At 39.6% G+C, this 22,721-nt stretch overlaps 1 protein-coding gene across 2 annotated transcripts; it reads right to left on the bottom strand.

Moving 5' to 3' along the window:
• Positions 1 to 884: 884 nt before the first annotated feature.
• ankrd52a (ankyrin repeat domain 52a) lies at positions 885 to 20,654 on the bottom strand. Of its 2 annotated transcripts, XR_003299268.1 has the most exons (29): positions 20,493 to 20,654; positions 19,821 to 19,904; positions 19,609 to 19,687; positions 19,376 to 19,446; positions 18,993 to 19,193; positions 18,811 to 18,898; positions 18,273 to 18,415; positions 17,844 to 18,056; positions 17,099 to 17,177; positions 16,884 to 16,998; positions 16,605 to 16,687; positions 16,390 to 16,507; positions 16,212 to 16,280; positions 15,917 to 16,057; positions 15,673 to 15,735; positions 15,429 to 15,540; positions 14,863 to 14,934; positions 14,560 to 14,761; positions 14,344 to 14,431; positions 14,140 to 14,257; positions 13,765 to 13,984; positions 13,567 to 13,654; positions 13,343 to 13,426; positions 12,995 to 13,140; positions 12,744 to 12,826; positions 11,596 to 11,678; positions 11,231 to 11,322; positions 10,555 to 10,934; positions 885 to 9,299 (listed from the first exon to the last, which is right to left on the bottom strand). XR_003299268.1 is itself a non-coding variant. In XM_026367725.1 (28 exons), exons 1-28 carry the CDS (start codon positions 20,517 to 20,519, stop codon positions 10,663 to 10,665), a joined length of 3,234 nt encoding a protein of 1,077 aa, XP_026223510.1. In that variant the 5' UTR covers positions 20,520 to 20,654; the 3' UTR covers positions 885 to 10,662. The 2 variants fall into 2 exon arrangements, 1 of the variants encoding a protein (XP_026223510.1); XM_026367725.1 differs by having other exon boundaries at positions 885 to 10,934.
• Positions 20,655 to 22,721: the final 2,067 nt, after the last annotated feature.

Here is a 22,721-nt window from a genome sequence, read left to right on the forward strand (position 1 = left end):
GTACAATTTTGAAATGCTTAATTTACTATATTAATGATTTAATATAGCCTACATCATCACATCACAACACTTCAGATGAAAATATTGTACAACACATTTGTCAGACAAAACATGATCAGTCTGTAAAAGATGCAGTCATGGAATAAACTTCACAAAACTATGTATAAAACAAGTTGCTTCACCTGCAGCCACTATGTGAAAATACTGCCTTAACATTAGTTCATCTAGAAAACAATTAACACAAAGACCTCCTTTGTGTTTTGTTCTTTGTGACCTTGTCAGATCTTTGTGCACATAAAAAAGCAATAACCAAAGCATATTGTATTACCTGGTTGACTCTAGAGCATGGTCTTCATGTCACATGCGTATCCACCCTCTACTTTAAAGTAAAACCCAGGCCCAGGCAATGGTAGTGTCAACAGCTGATGTATAACCAGTAAACACTGGTCTAAATTACTTTCTCATTTACGTTGTTGTCTTTTTTTGTGTGCAAGTAATATGAGTGGTGTTTGAGAAGTATTCCAGTACTGTCAATAATGGCGGGTACTTCACGTCCAGTTTATTTTGGTCTGAGGCATGCCTTGCAGCAGTACCAAACAAACACTGTTAATCTAATCAAGTGCTTGTCTTCATTTACTATACATCGGTTCCTCGTGTCTGACAAAGTAAACAACTCAACAGACAAAGGAAGATGGTTTTCTCATTCAAATGATGATGAATTCAATCAACACCTATGTTAAATACACATGTCAAACCGTTGTTATAAATTGTAAAGCCCCCTGGCTATTCCAGAGTATTTAACCAAATCAATATTAAAACATGAGCATGACATGTACAGTATGTACCTAGAAAATGTTGGACAAAAAACACTCCAGACTCTAGAATATTTAGCAATAGCACTTTATTGAACACAAACAACCCTAAGCCACAATACTGAATGACAAGACCAATTGGCTGCAGCAAACATTTTATAAAATAGATTCAGGTTTTAATGTCACTAAATTGTTTTTTTTTTTTCCTTTTAACGTCAGAAAGACAGATGCAGGTTTTTCCAAAACAGTGAATGATCTTTTACATATTTAACATTTTTGTAACAAATTATCATTCACATGTTCACACAAAGGAATAACAAGGCAAAGTGCTTTCAGGATTGCATTGTCAAAAAAAAAAAAAAAAAAAAAAAAAAAAAAGACCAACTAAAACCTAAAACAGAAATATGAATGGCTTGAGGTTTAGGTGAACACAGTGGGATTGGTGATAGGGAGCGGGCTGGTCCTGTCCTGGAGTGGGCATGGATGGGGTAAGGGGAGGTGGGTGTGGAGGAGGGGCGGGGGGTTGTTGGGAGTGCCTGGTCAGAAAACCTCAAACCTTTCACCTTGCCCTGTACCCCTTGTAGTCAAACTGAATGTAAAATGTCAGGGCAGTGCGGAGACAGACACCTACGTAGCAGAATTTGGTTTGGAGTGGGAAGATGAATTCGAAGGCATACGGCTCGATGGGCTAAAACTCGCCCTCACACAGAATTACAAATCCACCTTACTGTCTTTCTAGAGACGACCTGTGGTATTTGTGGACTGCGGGGCAAACGATGGCTGACCCAGAATGAAGCTGTAAACGTTGAAATATTCTACGCTATAGGGCTAGACAGGGAAGTATATGCACAAGAGGAAACCAAACAACAACAAAAAAAGGTGTCTAAAAAAAGAAAAAAAAAAATCATGGTTATTCATTTGTTAAAAGATGATTCCTCTGACCATTCGCCACTGAATGTTAAAGGGGATAGACTATCATCATAATCTGCATCATAACATTGTCTGGCTTCACATTCCAGTGGTATTTTGTCGTATAAATGCTTCTCATAAATATTTTTTTTCAACGTCAAATAGACATATACACATACAGCACAACCAAGCACACTTTTTTTTTTTAAATGTATAACTACCATTGCTTATGATAAATCTGTATTCCCGTACTGTGATACTTTTTTTTTTTTCCTCTTTTAGTCAGAACAGGTGGAGAGACAAACAATACTCAACGCTGCAAAACAAGGAGGTAGGAGAAATGCTACTGAAAAAACAGCCAGTGATGCTAACATGATCGTTCACTTAAACAATGGTGAGATACACCAGGCGTTGGCTCGACTTCTTGAACCATGCTAGTGCAAAGCAGTTGCTATTCCAGTCAATGTTTCGGGAGCGGTGTGTAACAACTGTAAAGTAATTTTTTCCCCCTTTTTTTTTGTAAAATTATGTGCAATATCAATTTTACTACCATATTAAGACAACTGCAGCTTTCCTGATGGCTCCTGGCGCTGACTGGGGTAGCAGCTGTAGTAAATTACTAACTGAAGAAATCTTAGCAGGCCGCACTTGGCCTTACAAAAAAAAAAAAAAAATCTGAATGGTGTCTGAACCCTATATTCCCCAAATGGTCGTATTTTAAAATTGGCTAATTTCAACAGAGTAACTTCATTGGTCCTGTTGTCATCACAGGTCTAGAGACCACACTGCTGGTGATGGCACTGACTCCTTTACACACAGTAGAGTTGTATATTTGCAGATTTGTAAATGAGGTAATCAGCGTTAGGCTAAATAGGGAACCCTGTCATTTACGCACACGCCCACTTCATTCACCAGCAAAGCAAAAAAGATTTCCTCAATCAGCGGGACAGGACTGTGGAAAATGAAATCAACTTTGGAATGTTGGATGGACGAGCCAACGTTTTTTTTTGTTTTTATTTGCTTTTTTGTGAAGGTGCACTGTGAAACTATTTGATTGTAACTCATCACATCACACATTCAGAGTCCTTTCACTAACGATAAGGGCTCCTTTGTATTTCCCCAGGTAAGCCACTCAGAGTAAAACAGACAAACCGTTATCTATCATCTCTTCTTTTACTTTTGCAGTGAAGGCTGCCTCGGCAGCAGATCAATGCCTGCTTCAAGTCCAGCTGTGAGAGGACCGTTAATAGCTTGTAAGTTGCAATCATGTGGCAACATCTAGACTGAAGCAGACTAAACAAACAAAACAAAAAAATAAAAAGTGAAAAGGGACTACCACTACTAAAATATCACAAAACATGCAAATACACATCCTTTCCTACAGTAGGCTATTCCTAGTAGCACATTCAAGGGGGCTCCTAATGGGCAAATTCTCTCTCTGATATGGCTCTGCTTTAGAGTAATCAAGCCTCATGTGAGTCTACTTCTGTGGCGGGCTCACAGAAGGAGCAAGTCGATAAGGTGCTCCACCAGAAGACTGCTGCCTTATTTCACCTGCACAGGTACGTTCTGTCATTCAGTTCAACAGGATCAACAGTAAACACTGGGAAGTGTTTGGAACATTTGTCTTCCTTCGTTTAAATACATTTCCTCCCCCCCACCCAAAGACACATCTTCTGCTGGTGAAAACAAACGGCACTTTCAAGGGGAATGTTTCTCTAAAACCACAATCACAGGACCTCCAAGTAACAAATTCTGAAAACACATAGGCTATACAGTAGATATAAATGTTATGAGTTTCTTGACTGTACAACTTTAGGCTACACGCTGGAAAGGGGAGGGACATGTAGAGACCCTTAATGCTCAACATTGAAAACAAATATAAGGCATTTCATATTTCCTTTTATCCGCATACGTCACTAACAGCAGGTCTAAATATTTTTGAGAAAACATTTCATTCAAGGAGGAAGGGGATGCATATACACATCTACACATGCAAATTAACTTGTCTACCGACTATAAACGAGAAGTCCACACTACAATACCATCAAAATCCAACCGTAAAAAGAAGGAAAAACAAAAAGGACAAAAAAACAACAACAAAACAAAACAAAGAAAACTAATGCACCTACTCCAATCGATTGGTCAACTTGTGCATGGTTATTTCTCTGAGCAGGCAGCTTTTTAAAGTCGGATTTTGATCACAGTTTTAAAAATGGAATATCATACACTCCACTATCAAACGCCACCTCTCCGAATACAAACAACAGGATCACTTGAAATCCTTCATTTGCTACAGACAAGTGACTTTTGGTGTTAACAAAAAAAGGGCAAATTAAATATCTTATTCAACTGAGGAAGCAATGTTAAACAAAAGGTTATTGCACTTTTATCTTTTGTCTATTTCAACCGAGGTCAGCTTGAGAAGATGATTCATGCCTTAATGTCGTAGTAAGACAACAAAATGTTACGTCACTTCTAAAGTATGATCACACTGTTATTAACACTGCACACAGCTACTACTGCAACCCTACTTGTAGTCAGTTTAGCCTAAAAAACACAAAACAATCTCCACAATCAATTTGCAACACAGTCACTACAAACGGCTCGCCTAAACTTGATCTTCAACGTAGGTACCGCATCAGTTCACAACTTTGCTTGCATTGTGAAGTTACTAATCTTCGATGAATACCAAAGAGCTGATGAGAACAATCAGAAGCTCTGAAATCCCACACTCTGGTCTTTCTACAGTTAATGTGTTGCTGACAATCAAACTTCATGTTTTCTGCACACACTGGAGTTGGATGTTTAATCCTCAGACTGTTGCCTAAATTTGGTCTACAGGCTCCTTCACTCCTTGGTGCTGGGAGCCAACTGAGCCCCGAGGTGCCTTCTTTGGATTTGTGCTTACGTGCTATTGATCCCCACTCACTCAGTGTTTGATGTGCCCTAAATCTCATCAGTGATGTGCAATTTATTCTGCCACCTGAAGGGAGCACTGAGTCACTGGAAACGCATCATGAAATCCAGAGCTATTCAAGTTTTTTTTTTTTTTTTTTTCTTTTAAATAACCCGGATCACATATGGTTGAAATATTCACGCTCAGAAGGAGCCTATCTACTGTAGTTGTGTACGTTCAGTGTAATTTCTGTTTCCCATTATAAGGCTTCTGGGAAATACAAATGGAAGACCGTACCTTTTGGTAGTAACAAATAAAAGGCACCATGCCACCACTGTGCTCCATATTACACAGATCCTATTGGTGGGGGGATTCATAACCAAGTGTTCAGGTGGGGAAGGCTGTCAAACTAGCATTAGTCATACAGTGAAACTGTATTGTTTTGACTCAAAGAGGTAAAGTTTTATAGCTACCTTCATTTCCCACCTTATATTAGACCGTACCCTTCACCAGATAATTGACTCATCTGATGGCTGTAATGAAGTGATACATGTTCAGATGCGGTAACTATGCTTTTGTGTTGTAAAAAAACTGACTTGTGCATGTTAAGGTTCGACATGCATATATTTAAAAGTCACTCACACGCTATAAGAGAAAAATCTACACGACTGGCATTAGGAAAAACAAGAGGAAAATCGCAGAGGATCAATGTCAGCGTCATCACGCAAAAGATCACTGATGAGGTAAAACTGCAGGTCCAATAAAAAGTACAAGGTGCAGTCGGCTGCCGCTTTGTAAGGTAGGAAACATGAGACATCTGCCAACACTAATCTAACTCTGCCGAGTAGATGCATCTCTGATTTAGGCTGGTTTAAGCAGAATTACACTACCAACGACAAGATGGATCACAAGATTTTAACTCTTTGTTAGCATAGCTGTACAAGCATTTTTCATAAGAATTTCCTTTTCGATATTTTTTTTTTGAGGTACACCACTTTGATCCCCAGTGTCATTTGGCTTATATATAACGGAGAAGCCAAAGATGATTGTTTACGAGTGAATTCTGAATTCATTCATTCACAGTGGCAAATATGGCGATATCTTATAACCTTTCACAACAATCTCTGCACCATGGCAACCTTGAGCTATGTGCTACCCCAACTGACTTGTGTGCTTCTCGACACCCAGAGACGTTTGTAAGACCAAACAAATTTTAGCCAAACACTTTAGTAGCAATCCAGCCACATAGCATAACACAAGTGATGCAACTCTTCAGGTGCTGCCAGGTATCGTTTCCATTTTCTGCTTTTAAGGCAAAAGGCTCAACAGTGGATCAGAGAGTTGAATTGAACTTTGCCATTTACTTCAAGTAAGAACCGAGACATCCATTGAGGCAAATCAATTCTATACTGTATATACCATGCTTTTTTTCTGGACATCAAAATTTTTTTGTTTTTTGTTTTTGTTAACACACATATTATAAACCATCTTACACTCAACCTAGGGATTGCTTTGCCAATACCAAAGGGACTAACTGTGTTGTCCCAAAAATGTCCAATTATAAAAGACTTCTACCAACATCAAATTTTAACAGAATACTTTCATTTAAGTACTAATATCACATGCAAATAGTTATTGTTGTTCTTGGACTAGTATAACTGGTGAAAAGACATGCAGCTTCAAACACAAAAATTTAATAATCCTGCCTACGCCTGAATAAGTTACTGACCGAGTAAATATGATTTATGTCTAAAGGCAAATAAAGGTTTCTATGGCACTAAATGGGTGTAGCTTAGGTGCATTTTTGTCAAATATAGGCTATTTATGAGTATGTGTGATCATATCTACTGCAGACCTTTTTTTCCCCCGTCCCTCCTGTTTTACTGTACGGTAAGGCAATCTTAATGGAATGGATGAACATCAATGTTAAATTCATCTGTACTCGTGTCCTCTGTTTACCTTGTCAGCTACACTTCACACTAATGTGTAAAGGGAAGAATGATAATACACGACACCAGGCCTATATTCCAAAACTAATGCCAAAAAACAAAACAACAACAACAACAAAAAAAAAAAACCACACACTCTCCAGACCCTCAATGCAGGAAGACTACTACACATACTGTATAATATGTAGAGATTTAGGTTATTACATGCTACTTGTATAATCATATTTATGCAAGACAAATGAAGAGCAAGTTTAAAGTCGGGAGAAAGCAAATTTGTCCTGCTCTAAACTGACCCTACATTCATTTCAGTCAGAAAATTCATGGCTCAGATTTGATGGTCAGACTGTAAACATATGCATAAATCCATTGCTGCTTTACTAAGAGGTACCCCTCTCAACACATTTTGGCAAACAGGCCTTATTTGTGACCAAAGTGTATAACATCTCACCCGCATTTTAATCTTCCATTGGCATTTATGCTATGATTTTCTGAATTGGCCTAAACAGATGGCAGTGCAATATTTGTGCTGCACGCTATTACACACACTCTCTATTGCTACAATTGGACCTTTCATTGCTTTCCGACTCCAAATATATTGTATAGGCTCCATTTGTTTAATCTTTCACCATAATAAAGTTGTGATCTAGCTCCTTGTACAATCACTCAGTTTATCACTGGAACACACACCAAAAAAATAACAAAAAACGCATGTATACGAATACTGTGAAAAAAAAAAAAAAAAAAAAAAAATCAGTTACAATGTCTATAGTTACAAGGATCAATGGCTCCATTTACTGGTCAGATAGAGACATTACAAAAGGAGAAAAAAATAAATCCCTGCCCGAACAGACCGGTCTGACAGCACCTACAGATGGCAGAGAGAGCATGTAGACTATTTTGAGGAGCCTGCCTGAGGGGTCTGTTGAATCACTGGGTTAAGTGACTTAGACCAGAGTCTGTATTTTTAACAGTAGGCTGGGTACTGTAACCTTGTCACTTTGTTGGGCCGGCTGCCCAGAAAGAGACGACACGCAAATAAAAAAATGTCAGTGGGCAGTGGACACTGTCCTGAAGTGCTTTTTAAATAATGCATTGTTAGAGTACAATTTTGATGCAGCCTTTGCTTATTTTTTGCAACCCTACCTTCCTGTATTCAGCAGCAACACATATGCATGTAAACATAAGTACATACATTACATCTGCTCTATTTTGCACATTTAGAACCTGAATGTACTAAAGTCCGTGCTTGACTATCTAATTAAGTGCTGTGAGATTAGGGTTTAAAAGAATTCAATTATGGAACATCTCATCAAAAAAACAAACAAACAAACAAACAAAAAAAAAAAACTGTAGACATAATCGTCCTGCAGAGATCTGATTGGATTAATAAATACTGCCTGCTGCTTCAGCACAGATCCTGAGATTGCAAAAAAATATGTACCTATACCTAGTATTAACAAAAATGTAACTGTTAGTAGTATAACTGTCCTGAAACGTATAAATTATGCAACAGAATATAAGATAGTGGGAGGGGTCACCAATTAGTTCCATTTCGTTTCGGTCACTTATGGAGGTCAATTGAAATGCCAACAACAAATCTACAAAACTAACTCTGAGAAATCGCAGCTCTGAAATGGACTCAATGTCAGTTTTCGTCAAGTCAAGTAAAATACAACAACGTGAAAGACTTTTTGCAGGGGTTTTAAACAACATAGCCTAGTCTAGGTCCTCATCTTTCATCCAGTCAACTAATGTGTGCAATTGTGCCACTTCATTACCAGTGGATATGAAGTTATTAGGCCAATGAAAACAATCTGACTCAGTGTAATTTTGCCACCAGCAGATGGTTGAAAGAAAAAAAAAAAAAAAAAAACCATAGATATAACATCTAAAAGTCACAAACAGCTCTAGTGGTCCTATACAATCATCTTTAGTATGCTTAGTACCAGAAATGGGATGAGGAGACAACAAAAAAAAAAAAAAGAACACAAAAAAGCACATATTTGGATATCTGCTATTCCTGAAATCTAAACAACAGGTATTGGCCTAAGCAAAGATCCCTCTCCTTTTCCTTTTAGCCCTATTTGCTTCTATAAGGTGTCTCAACTCCCTAATCATTGATAATGCCAGGACATAAAGATACGTCGGGCAATGTTTTCCACGAGATATTACGGCGTAACTGCAGTTCAATGTCGCTGCTATCAAACGTGTGGAAAGATAATCAGTCTCAGGGCTTGACACACTCTGCCATTACGCATTCCAACTGAAATGATGTGTTACGGAAGGCATGGGTCAAAAGGCATTTCATGAGATGCCATAAAGGCAATCCAGTGCATTTGTGTTGACACTGACAGTAAAATGCCCGGCACACAGAGCCATTCGTTTAGTCTTTAGGTAATTTTTCATGAAATAACCAAAACAAAAAAAATTAAGTAAAATAAAGAAAAATCAAACACATTCCAGGGAAACAAAAGCCCTTGTGACAGTGATTGTCTATTCAATAACGTTAAACGAAAAGGCCCAAAGAAAAATATTGCTTGAAAACTGCCCAGTAAAAATAGCAGACAATACTCTCACTCTGACTTTCAGTTGCAATAACTGATCAGAGCTAAACACCGAGAAGTTGAGATACAAGCTATTCGATGTTTAAGACTAGTTCACCAGCTCCAAGAAATACTTATTTTTAGTGAGAGCTTGTAAAAACCACAATGCTGATGGCAGGTTCAACTTCTGAAACACAAGGAATAAAAAAACATCATTAGTGCCTAAAAAAAAAAAAAAAAGAAAAAGAAAAAAAAGATTGCTCTCTTTCGATAACTAGGCCATTCGAATTCAAAAATAAAACAAAAAACGACAAAAAAACAAAAACAAAACAAAAAACGAAAACACTGTTAAAAAGATGGGAAATAAATTGAAATGGCTTGTTCATTTATGTGCTCAGATATATGATGCTTTGATGAGGTGTTGTTGGCAGATATTACTAGTAAAGCCTTCATCTAGAAATAAACAAGGCCTCAGTCAGTCACTATCCTACAGTAGTTCTCTAGTCCTATAAACAGAGAACGTTAGGCCTACGGACCCTGGGTGAAGATGAAGCAGCTGCTAAACGAGTTGACGAGGTATATCAAGATCTATTGTCTTTCTCTATACAGTACAGTTCATCTCAAATAAATAATTTATAGCCATAGTAGTGTTGATCAACTTTGGTCATAACTTATATGCTTAGAAACATTCTAGCTTAACAAACACTTATTTAGCATCTTTAAAACATGAAGTCAGCATTAAGAACAAATCGATGTTACAATGCTGACCCACACGTGACCCTCCTTTGGAAGGAGACACGCTAACGTATTCAGCAGCATTACCAAATTATCTTAAAATGCCAAACAACCCTAGGCTGTACGTTTAAAGTACACTATGGAATTAACTTATCTTATCTTTGTGACCCTTTTTCCAAATTTCGGATTGTACTGTAGTACACAAGCATTGCACTCACTTAAGCAAAAATTTTTTAGCTTTTCTCTGTGTGGTTCCTTCATAAAAATCTAGGCTAACAGACAAAATTTGAAAAAAGAAAAAAAGAAAAGAGAAAAAAAAATCAAACAAAGAAACTCTTTGATCATTCTTTTGGGAAGGCTGTATGTTCCTCTACAAGGTCACTACAACCGATTAAACATGATATGACTTTTATACTGAGTGATATGAGGACAGTTGAGGATACAGAGAGATTTCCATGCTCTTAGATGTTGGTTATATAATTATGTCAACATGGTTTTAAAGGGTTAAATGATTTAGAGATGGCCAGATTGCTAGTGTTTGTTTTGGATGCCACACTTCATCAGTGACCTTGTAGAGCAATCCGCCTCTACATATTAAGCACTACTAGGAGATGGAGGAATGGGATCTAATTGCATATTAGGTTTGACTGCACCTCAAGAGAAGACCAAACACTCACGCATACACTGACGCACAAACACATACATACACAGAGAACAGACATGTGGGTGGGCGCTCTCCTGGTCCTCCTGGCCATGTTAAAGGGAGTCGCCCCCTGGTGGTGATGATGGTGATTGCAGCTGACTGAGGGGGGCGCTCACTCAGACAGACACCCGTCCAGGCCAACTGGTGCACCGTGACGATCTTTGACGTAGCCGTTGTGGAGGCCGTTGCTGGGCAGGGGGGCGCAGGTGGCGGTGATGCCACAGTGCTTCAGCAAGTTGAGACCCGGGGAGGGGGAGACGGTGGGAGAGGAGCAGGAGCAGGACGAAGGGTCCCGCTGGGGGAAAGGCTTCATGGTAGAGAGGATCAGAGCCAGGCAGTCAGCCACGTCCTTGTTGGGAGCACAGGCCAAAGCTGGGGTGTGGCCTGACAGGTAAGAATAAACTCACATAAGTGCACACATACATGTACAAAGAATGATCTACACAGAGTTTTCGAGTGCAGTTTTTGATGCAGGTATAAACAAAGAATACACCATTTATCTCTAATTGCTAATTTTGAGTCTGCTAGGTGATAGGAAATGGAATCAAAAATATAGAGTGCTGGGAAAATGGTTGGCCCATATTCTGTTCATGACACGATTCATTTGAATGATCTAAATCCATTTCAACTCATCCAGTCCATTTCAGACCAGGTGTTAAGAGAGTTTAGGGGTGTCTCACCGTCCTCATCTACAGCCAACACAGTGGCTCCTCTACTCAGCAGTGCTTGCACCACCGTCGCCAAGCCATTTCGTGCTGCAAGATGGAGGGGCCTGGAGGGGTGCAAGGGACAGTTTTAGAGATAGCTGGCAGACCTACTCATCACCAAGTGACACAATCTTATGCCATGTAAAAAACACCATAAAATTTCAATAAACAAAACTTCAGTGTAGTGATTTGTATGAATGAGGAAAAATGTCTTTCAAATAAACGTCAGCACAATTGCAAATGTTATAAAAATAAATAATAAAAAATATTTATTCTCTATTACTTAATTAGCCCAGAAATATTTAATGTCTATTGGCAAAAAACAACAAGATTCTCACATTTGAAGAGCACTGTTGGTGGCATTTATGAGTGTGGGACTGTGGATCTCTCCCAGAATCAGCAGGGCACACATCTCATGAGCCTGAGGGACAAAACAAAACAAAACCTTGGTCTATTACACTGCCCGTCCCAAAAAAAAAAAAAAAAAAAAAAGTCACCATTTGGATTTAACTAAGCAAATAGGTAAGAGTCTCCCATTTGATTGCACTGATGATTATTTTTGTACTTAACCTTGTCAGAACACACATCGGGTGGTTGTGGAGAAGATGTTAATATGTTTCAGAAGGGTCAAATTATCGGCATTAATCAAGCAAAGAAAACATCTAAGGAGATTGATGAAACTACTAAAACTGGATTAATAACTGTCCAATGGAAGAAGGTCATGTGGTCTGATGAATCCAGATTTACCCTGTTCCAGAGTGATGGGAGCATCAGGGTAGGAAGAGAGGTGGGTAAAGTGATGTACCCATCATGCCTAGTGTCTACTGTACAAGCCTGTGGGGGCAGTGCTATGATCTGGGGTTGCTGCAGTTGGTCAGGTCTAGGTTCAGCAAAGTTATGTGCTGAAAGAATGAGCTCAGCTGACCCTGACTATACTGAATGACCAGGTTATTCCATCAATGGATTTTTTCTTCCCTGATGGCACAGGCATATTCCAAGATAATAATGCAAGTATTCATTGGATCAAATTGTGAAAGAGTGGTTCAGAGAGCATGACACATAATTTTCAGTCCAGACCTTAACCCTATTGAGAATCTTTGGGATGTTCTGGAGAAGACTTTGCACAGCGCTCTGACTCTCCCATCATCAATACAAGATGGTACAAGAAAAATGTATGCAACTCTGGACGGGAATAAATGTTGTGACATTACAAAAGCTTATCGAAACAATGCCAAGGTTAATGCATGCTGTGATAAAAACTAAAGGCCCTTAAACAAAATATAGGAGTGTGAGACTATTTTTGGATGGGCAGCGTATAATTATCTAGCCATCCCAGAAAATGTACCATATAGTGCTCAGTGTATTTTTTTTTGTTTGTTTTTTTTGTTAAACAGTTCAATATAAAAAGAGAAACTATATTTATAATAGAACAATGCCGATGTGACTTCTTTGACTTCAAAATCTAGTGAGTAATTGTAATACCTACCTTGCTGCAGGCCAGGTGCAGAGCAGTGTTCCTGTTGTCATCCAATAGTGTCAGATCAGCCTTGGCCCGGTGCAGTAGGATGGCTGGACAACACAGAGAAACAAAGATATTTATTTCCTGTGACTGCAGTTCAGATAATTGTAATCAGAGGAGACGCACAACAGATCCATTTGAGCCTAGAACGTAACAAACAGCAGAATTGTAAAAAAACAAAACGATAATTCAACAACAATAGCGCATGTATGACTCACCCACGGTGCCACTGTGTCCCTTGTCAGCAGCTACCATCAGAGCAGAGCGCCCACTTTTGTCCACTGCATTGATCTCTGCCCCATGGCGAAGCACCAACTGCAGTCCTGCGACATCCTCAGCAAATGCAGCAGTATGTAATGGGGTCCTACAGACACACAAACATACAGTTACAACTATTTACTGTCAGATCCCAGTGCTAAAGCTTCAGGAGCTATGAAAGGCTTTAAGTAGAAGATTCACGGTCCTAAAAAAAAAAATGATTTAATGGGGCAAACAGAACCTAGCTAAGACCTTTATGTTACATTCTTTTTTGAATCATAAATTAATATAAACTTTATCAGTCTTACCTTCCTTTGGCATCTCTGGTGTTTATCATGTGGACCCCAGTAGATTCCAGCAGCCTCTCTGCAGCACCGCTGTGGCCATTCATCCTTAAACAAGATGGCATTGCTAACGAAATGCTGATTTAATCTCAACATATCTAATGGGTTTATTTTTATTTTTTAATAAAAGTAATTTGCTGTGACACACAATGGTACAAGAGGGTCACTTAGGCCAATTAATTACTTACAGAGCACAGTGCAGGGGGGTGAAAGGGTTTCCCTCTTCATGGATAAATGTTTTAAATTCAAGTAAAACCTCCAAACAGTCTTCATGCCCTGAGAACAAACAAGCTCAGCTTTATATACATGCAGCAGATATTACAGTGACTAATGGCAACAATTCGGTTTTAGGATTAGCCATTTCCAGCTGGTCAAACTGAGCAAACCTTTGTAAGCAGCCCAGTGTAACGGGGTGTATTGTTTGTTGTCCAGCAGTTTGTCTTGTGGGTCTGTTGCCATGGCGGCCTGCACCAGACTGGCCAGGATCTCTGTGTGGCCTCTGGATGCAGCATAGTGCAGCGGTGTCCTACCCTGGGTGTCCCGACACAGTGCAGAAGCCTTGTGCTCCAGCAGGGCTGTCACGCAGTCATCATGGCCCAACACCGCCTAAGTAAAGACCAGCAAGGTGATGTGAGAACTTCCACTGATATTAACTAAGGTAAACAAAGTATAATATTACAATAATATATTATATACTAACTAGTAACTCTAATAAAATCAATTGTGGTAACTGTAAATATGACGCCCCATCTTTGGCCTACCCCTCTGTGCAAAGCTGTGCTGCCTCTCTTGTCCTTGGAATCAGGCAAGGCTCCCTTCTCCAACAGAAAGAGGACACAGTCAGTGTGACCTCCCAGAACAGCTAGCATCAGAGGTGACCTAGAATGAGGGAAGCCACTTTAACAAAATGTTTTGTGTACAAACTGAAACCATGCTTTTAACAGAAACTCTCACTGGCAACTTACTGGCTAAATTTGTCTACCACGTTGGTGAGATCCCCTTCCTCGCCATAATCAATCATCATTCGCAGGCAGTCTGAGTGACCGTTGGCAGCTGATGTGGAGCAAAGTACATGGAAATCATTTTAAAATAGTTTTGTGTAGTTTTTGTAATGTAAAATTGACTCCATTTAAGGTGGTAACAATGCAGCAACATGAAATATTGCAGCAGACAACAGTTACCTGCAACATGGATTGGAGTCCACATGAGGCGGTTGTCACTGAGGAGACAGGACGCCCCCTGCGCCAACAGCACCTCCACACAGCGGGCGTAGCCTTTCTGAGCAGCCAAATAGAGGACAGAACGGCCTGCGGCATCTTGTATGTCCACATAGGCTGCAGTCTCTGTCAGCACATGCAGTGCTTGTCTGTGACCCTTATCAGCCTAAAAGAAAAGAGAAAGTCAGTCTCAACTTTGCATTTTTTGAAGAATACAGGTTGATACCCAACACTGACCGAGGAGTTGAATAAATGTGAAACACTCACAGCAAGATGCAGTGGACTAACTGGAATACTGCTTTCTATGTCTCCTAGTGCATTGAAAGACATCTCCAGGAGCTAAAAAAAAAAAAAAAAAAAAAAAAACAAGATTAAAAACAAAAAAAAAAAGAAATAATTAAAAAAAAAACAACAACATTTAACTTAATTTACAAAGAATAAGATGTGTTTTCATTGGTTTTGTACTATGTAAAGGAGAATTAATCATCATCATCAAAAAAAAAAAAAAAAAAAAAAAACAAAACACAAGCTATACTCTAAAACACCAGAAAAAAAAAGTCAATCACAGAACGCAGACTTATGTCATCAAACAGCAAACTCAAAGAAGCAGCAAATTCCTCACACATGAACACAAGAAGCTTAAACCAGGTAAAGTTTGGTTGATTTTAACTTGAAAATTACTTAAACAAGCAATCGATTAAAAAAAAATGGTAACCAATAGCTCTTATGAACAACTAATTGAGTATGTGAATATTTACTGCCATTCTATTTTGACTTGTGAGTGTTTAATGAATGCAATAAGTTGTATTGTGATCTGATTCAGAAAAACATACCAGCTCCAGGTTCTGTTTGTTGCCATGGTAAGCTGCATAGTGAACAGCACTGTAACCCTTTGAGTTGACCATCGATGGATCAGCACCATTGTCCAAAAGATGCTCCAAACAGCTAATAATAAAAACACAATAATAACTTTAACTTCAAGCACATATAAACAAACTTTAAGTCAGTTTAAATTCTAAGCCCTAATCACATTGGTCATATGAAAACATAGGAAGGAAAGACAATATATAAACTCACAAGTACGACTCCTTCGCCTCATCTTCATTGGTCTGATGGTTCCCAGAAAAATGACGATCAGCTCTAAAAACAACAAAATGTGAAACATTTTGAACATAAATAAAATAAGACAAGATAAAATGTGTACATTAGGTCAGTGTGCTGGTTTAGATTAGGTTCAGATTATTTCATGCTTAGCAGTGGGCATAAAACAAACAGTTGCTGGCTTCCTGCCACACTTTCAAAGTACTGCTGGCTTGTATACCTGCTGAAGGCTTGGGAGGCAGCAGAGTAGTGCAGGGGAGTACAGCCTGTCTGGTCAGGCTCATTGACCTCAGCGCCAGCGCTCACCAGGGTCACAGTGCACTGGTACCTCCCATTAGCAGCCGCATAGTGCAACGGTGTTCTATCGGGACAATACGGACAAAAGAGAAAATTCACTCAGAATATAATCACCTGTGCTATGCATATGGGGAAACACATAATTACTGCTACAGTGTCAGTAAATGATTGAAGCTAATATTATACAGACATCTATCAGGGATGAAGGGGGAACTCACCTTCCCATTATGTCCCTCTTATTCAAGTCGGTACCGCTACTTAATAGCAAGTTCAGACATTCAACATTTCTGTAGAAACAGAGGACCATACGAAAATTCATTTGGACTAACAGATGTGATAACACAACATTTTAGGTCATTTTAATATTCTAGTGCCAAAGCAGATTCTGCATCTTACCCTCCAGAGGCAGCAGCGTGTAGACAGGTCCTCCCAAAGTTGTCAGGGGTGTTTATGTCAAAACCAGCCGATAGTACATGCTCCTTACTCATTGATGAAACTATACTATACAGCTGACCTGTAGGGTAATGATCAAACAGCTGTCAAAATGTATACACATGCACACACACACATCAAATAAATAAGAGGGTAAATGTATAAGGATGAAGACAAACCTGAGGAGAGTAACTTGCGACAACAGTCTGAAAACCCGTACAGCACAGCTAAGTGCAAGGGGAACATTCCATGGATCCCACGTCTGGGGAAAAAAACAAAATGCTAGTAACCAGACAGTCAATATTAAAAATAAGCCAACATTAAATCTGACGGTTTCACTAGATGGATTACACACACATCAATGCTTCTTCATATTAAAGGTTGTGCTTTAGTGCCTTTTTACACCATTATGGCACTATTATACCCATCAGTAATACCACTTAAGGTTTTCTCGATACCTGGCCGTGTCTGCTCCGTTGGTCATCAGAGTGCTGATCAGCAGTTCATGGCCGTACTTAGCAGCAACGTGGAGAGGAGTATTGCCATACTTATCCACACAATCAATTTCCCCACCTGACGGAAAGAGGGAGAGAATTAAAGACCCATTAGGAGGAAAGAAAAGCCAGCACCAACATATTCTAACAGGCTAGTAGGACAGCACAGGCATCTCTACCATTTTGGATGAGGATCTGAGAGCGTGTGAAGCGTCCGTGAATGGCTGCCATGTGTAGGGGGCTCTTCCCTTCTTTGCTCTGTAAAATGCAGAATACAAAATCATATTTCTTCATCTTAGATTTTTAGCACAAAGATCAGTAAAACAGCTCAGTATCTGACTGGTTTATGTGATGTTTTGAGGAGGTTTCAGAAAATGATGAAATGGTTTCTGCATCTTCATTGTGTAAGCAAGCCCAAAATATAGCTAAGATGTACATAAGATGTATGCTACATGTTTTAAATATTTTGCATGTGTTAGATATTAATTTTTAAAAAAGCAAACAAAAACAAAGCAAAAACAACTACAAACAAAAAAAAAACCCAACACAAATTAGGTAAGGGCTCTTACTTCACCACTACATAAATTATCACAAAACCAGCAGACCACACAGTTTGTATTTTTGTGAGAAATTTTTTGGAATAGAAAAAACAGCCTAATAGAGTGATTTGTTCCATAATGATCCTTTGATCTCATTAGGGCATTTTCTTTCCTGTGTACTTGATTTACACATATACCATGATAATGTTGTAATGTCTAACAACTAAATGCGTGTATGAGAAAAGTGTTTTAATAAGCAAGAATAGAAATGGCTTTTGTTTTCCTCCATAACCACCTTAGTGACCAAACAGACACCCCTTAAATACTATCTGTAATTTTAAATGTGGTTTTGCAGCAATGACAAATGTGAAATAATTATTGATACCTGCTGGTTGACATCTGCCCCATTGTTGACCAGCAACTCCAGACACAGGGCGCCATTGGTGGAGACAGCAGCCAGGTGTAGAGGGGTGTACCCGCACTTGTTGGGCTGGTTAACATTAGCTCCATGGTTCACCAGCTCAGTAGCCACAGCCTCCTGCCCCATGTAGCAAGCCACATGGAGCGCAGTGTTTCCAAAGCCATTGGGCTCATCAATCTGACAGTAAAATACAAACATGACACAAGATCAGATGGTGCCTGCTGCCTGAAAGGAAGGCTTCTGCAATCTTAAAATAAGAGTCCTCCTATGAGATTTCATCTGCTCATGATAAAGAAGAAACTACTGGCATTTAATACAACAAATAACAGAACAGACACATCTGACTAAGTTGAAAGCCAGCGTTATAATAAAACGTATTGGAAAATCACTTACCTCTGCCCCCATTCTCAGTAGGTACTTTACAATTTCGATGTGACCACTTGCAGCAGCAGCATGGAGAGGTGTGTAGCCCTGCTTATCCTTGCAGCTCTTATCTGCACTACGGGACAACATCAACTTCACAACATCCACATGTCCTACAGGAAATAAAAAAAGGAGAAAAGAGGTTTAAATACAATGGATTTTTTTAAACATTTTGTTTATACATTTTCAATCTATTTTAAACATTCTCAATCTGGTGTGCATTAAACAGAATATGGTGAGTATATATGTCAAAAACAAAAAAGGAAAGAGGTGGATGCTCTCTTTTTCACACTAGCCTACTTGTCTCAGGCTGGCAGAGAATGGGAACCAGTGTCTAAGACAAAAGAAATGATTGATTTAGCAGTGCAGTTGTGCATACTATCACAGTGTGACAGAAGAACTTGCCTATGTTACTGTTCCTCATTTGATTTAAATAACCATTAATAACAAAGTTTTACTGCTATCTTAAGAGTTGTGCAGCACTGGCAAGAAAGAAAAACTTGCTTACCCAAATAAGCAGCACAATGGATAGGCTGTCTCTCCTTCTTATCGATGGCACTCAGGTTGGCCCCTTTGTTCAGCAGCAACTTCACCATCTGTAAAACAAGAACAAGGAAAATAAAGTTTTACAGGAACCACTCGCGTTCTTGTTAATTGAGGAAAATCTCTAAAATGAAAACCAAATCTTACCTCCAAGAATCCACTCTGAGCTGCATGATGCAAGGCAGTTCTGCCAGTGCGGTCTGCCATGTTCAAGTTGCTAAGTTGGGTTAGCAGGGCCTCTGCACAACGCGTGGCACGGTTGGCAGCAGCCACGTGCAGTGGTGTCTGCCAGAACTTGTCTCTTGCATTTGCATCTGCTCCACGTCTTAGCAGCAGACCCACTGCCCTCTGAGGAGAAGAAAGCATTCATAAGAGCTTCATGCATATGACATAGTTGTATTGTCCTCAGTCAATGCAATATGTTGAGGCATAAATCAAAATGACCATAATCACTGCGGGTGAAAACATAATACAATCAGGAGTTCACCTGACTGTGAGGTAATTTGAAGTGGTAATAGCTTATCGCTTACTTCATTCCTGGAAGCAGCTGCCCTGTGCAACGGGGTCAACCATACATGGTCTTTAGCATTTACACTGGCACCTGAGAGGAGAAAAATGATTCAAAGGGTCATGAAAATGGTGTGAGAGTGATACTGCAGAACAGTGAACTAACAGTGAGGTTAGCTGCAGTGCTGATGATGGAGCATGCATCATATATCTCTAACACACAACCCAGTATGAGGAATGCTTGCAGTTCACTTACCTGACTCAATGAGGAGGTCCATAACATGGACATCACCCACACAGGCAGCAGCATGAAGTGGCGTACGGCGCTCTTGGTCCTGTATGATTAAACACGTAATCAACCGTGTGGAAAATGACCTTTTATACTCACGTTAAGCTAATATTCCGGGCCCCAATTCTTTTAACACAAGAACCCGTTTTGCACCATAACTTAATGTGCTTCACACATACCAGTGCATTGACATCCTCCTTTTTGTGCAATAATAGTTGAACTTCTTCAGCATTACGATTGAAGATGGCCTGGACCAGAGGAGGCTGCAAAAGAGAAATACGAGTTATCCCAATACTAACGCTGCAAAAAAAAAAAAAAACATTACGTTAAGGTTGATACTGAGCGACGACTCGTATAATCTTATAAGTTCTCAAAGCATGTCCAATCTCGGTCAAAGCCACTAAATATTCAGAGGAACTGTTAAATATGCTATCGCGGTGTTAAATGCTGGATTTGGTGGGTTTAGGGCATCTAGTAACTGTGATCCTTGCTGCCTTCCAGCAGATACACTGAGCCCTGGCTGAGGCCTACAGGCCCGTTTCTCTCTACTTACGTCAGCTAGCCAAACGGCTCCAGCTAGCTCATCCTGCTACAGAGAGCTGGCTCTGACCCAGAGCAGGACCTACACAACTGCACCTACTGCCCATGCATTTACGTGCGGAGGCCGAGCTTCGCTAAATGCAAAGAATTATATCGATATTCACTTCAACAAACAAGCATCACCACTGAGCTAAATGTGAAAACGAGCCGCTGAGCGAATAAGACGTAGTGCGCTGCGCACAAGAGCAGCCCTTCTCCCAGCAAATAGACTGCGCCACAGCACAATCACCGAGCGCTTTCTTTCACCGTACCTGGTCTACAATGTTGAGTACTCCCATCTCCCAAACTCAGCCAGGACGGAGCTCCTTCATGAGGATAAAACTTCGAGGTATATTGCGGTGCGCTACTGTATCCACTTTTTAGACTACACCCATAGCTGCTCGCAAACAGAAATGCGGTCTTGATCTGTCACTGTTGTTGTCTGTATCCGATGTCTGGTCTGACGATACGGGCTACGACGGTGCTGGTCCGCCTACAGGCGTGGCGGTCTGCTCTCGGCTTCTCGGGTGAAATGGCGTCACCATGTGGCAGAAACCCGTAAATGCCGCCGCTAAACTGCTAAACATGGCAGAGGAGAGTGTCAACTCAAGCGAAATATTTATGGTTTGGGGAGCACGGAAGCCATATCAACAACAGTTATTAAAGCTTAAAACCACATACAGCCTCACACTCAGGTGGGCAGCTGAAAGCCCTGATGTTGTAGAGGGACGTTGTGTCACAATCACGTTTAAGACCTTGATTGTTTTATATTTGTGGCTCATTTGTGCTACAGTAACATTTTAATAAATTGCTTCAGTTTTCTCTCAGTTTAAAGGAAACTATTTCAATGTGACCACTGGCAGCAGCATAATTGTACAGGAATGGAAGAATTAATGCATCCATTATATTGGTACCAATAAATCAAAGAATTACTTAACCAACAATCCATTATCCAGATTGTTGCCAGTTAATCTTCTATAAGTTAACTAATCATTATTTTGTTGATTATTTTAGTTTTACATGAATACCGCATGTAAAATGGGAATCAATAGGGGCACAACAATACATTTTTGCTCTGTGGACTCTAAGGTTGTTAACGCAGCCATACACTACTGGAATTAATCTTATGGACTACTGAATAATAAAGTAATTGTGTTCCTGATACATAAATTCAACAAAGTTTATTGTGCAAGGGTGTTTCATCTTGAGAAGATAAATTTGACTCAAGGTATCCTTACTATCTCTTTGTTGCCAGATTCCTGACCACATCATGGTCAGAGATGGGTATCTTGTTGTTAATAATTTTAGATAGAGATGTACAGTGGCAATGTAGCTATGGTGGACATGGCATTGACTAACTCAGGTTCTGTGTGATGCAGTCACCTGAAACTTGCTTCATGTCTTCACTGACTTTAGTCTTTAAATAGGCTACTGTAATTCATAATGTCGTTGATCGCATAATTTAAATTTCCATTTCTGTTCTGTCTATCTTGAACCATCTTACGCCACCGTCAGTCTAAGGGTGTCATATTGTACACATTGTAATTTAAATCAGGTAAAATACGTAGATAAGGTTGGTCCATAACATTGAAAATCATTAGAAAAATATGTGCGTATGTGTGTTTGTGTGGTCTGAAGACCATGTTGAATTTTATACCATTGGAGTGAGACAAAGTGAGGTTGGACCCCTTCAAAGTACTGTTGCTGAGTGTTAAGACTTGGTTTTAGAATTATTCTTATTATCTTAGTTTAGGTTTAGCTTAGGGGGTTAGAGAATACATCATGTCCCTTCAGGGATGTACAAGTGTGTCTATAAGTATAAGGTGAATCCTTTCCATTTTTTGTCCTCTATATTTAAGTAGCTACATCAAAACATTAAACACCATAATATATATATATATATAATATACTATAATATAATATAATATAATATAATATAATATTACTAGCTAACTAACTAGCTAACTAATTAGCTTACCTATGTAGCTAATTAGTTAGCTTACCATGGGTAAGGGAGTTAGTCAGATAGCATTAGACTCATGTTAGCTAACAGCTACATGTGTAGTCCTCACATATAAAGCTGACAACATGAAAACATTTCTTAAACGCTGCTATAGAACAATAAATAAAATGACGTTTTGTATAATGTTATGGTTGCTGTTTAGTAATACACACCGTCATTTCTCAGTCGTTCACCTCCGCCACGGTGGGAGGCAGCACTTCACCTAGAGCCGCTGGGCGAAGACGAACGGATGGAAGAAAGGAAACCGACAGCTCGTCACACCGGCGTTTTATTTAGGTTAGCCGCAGAAGGTCGTCCGCAGCTGGGCGGTGTTTTATATTACTTTAAACCACAACTTGCCGGAATACACGAACCTTGTTGTGTGTTTGTAAGCCCAGACGTGGAGTAATGTGAGTATTGGTGTACAAACAGAGAAACGCGGCTGTACGTCGCGTTTGTTCGGCTCGTTATGAAACCTGCTAGCTACCGTTAACTTAGC

Source organism: Anabas testudineus, chromosome 7 (genome assembly GCF_900324465.2).
Source record: "Anabas testudineus chromosome 7, fAnaTes1.2, whole genome shotgun sequence".
NCBI classification, from domain to species: Eukaryota; Metazoa; Chordata; class Actinopteri; order Anabantiformes; family Anabantidae; genus Anabas; species Anabas testudineus.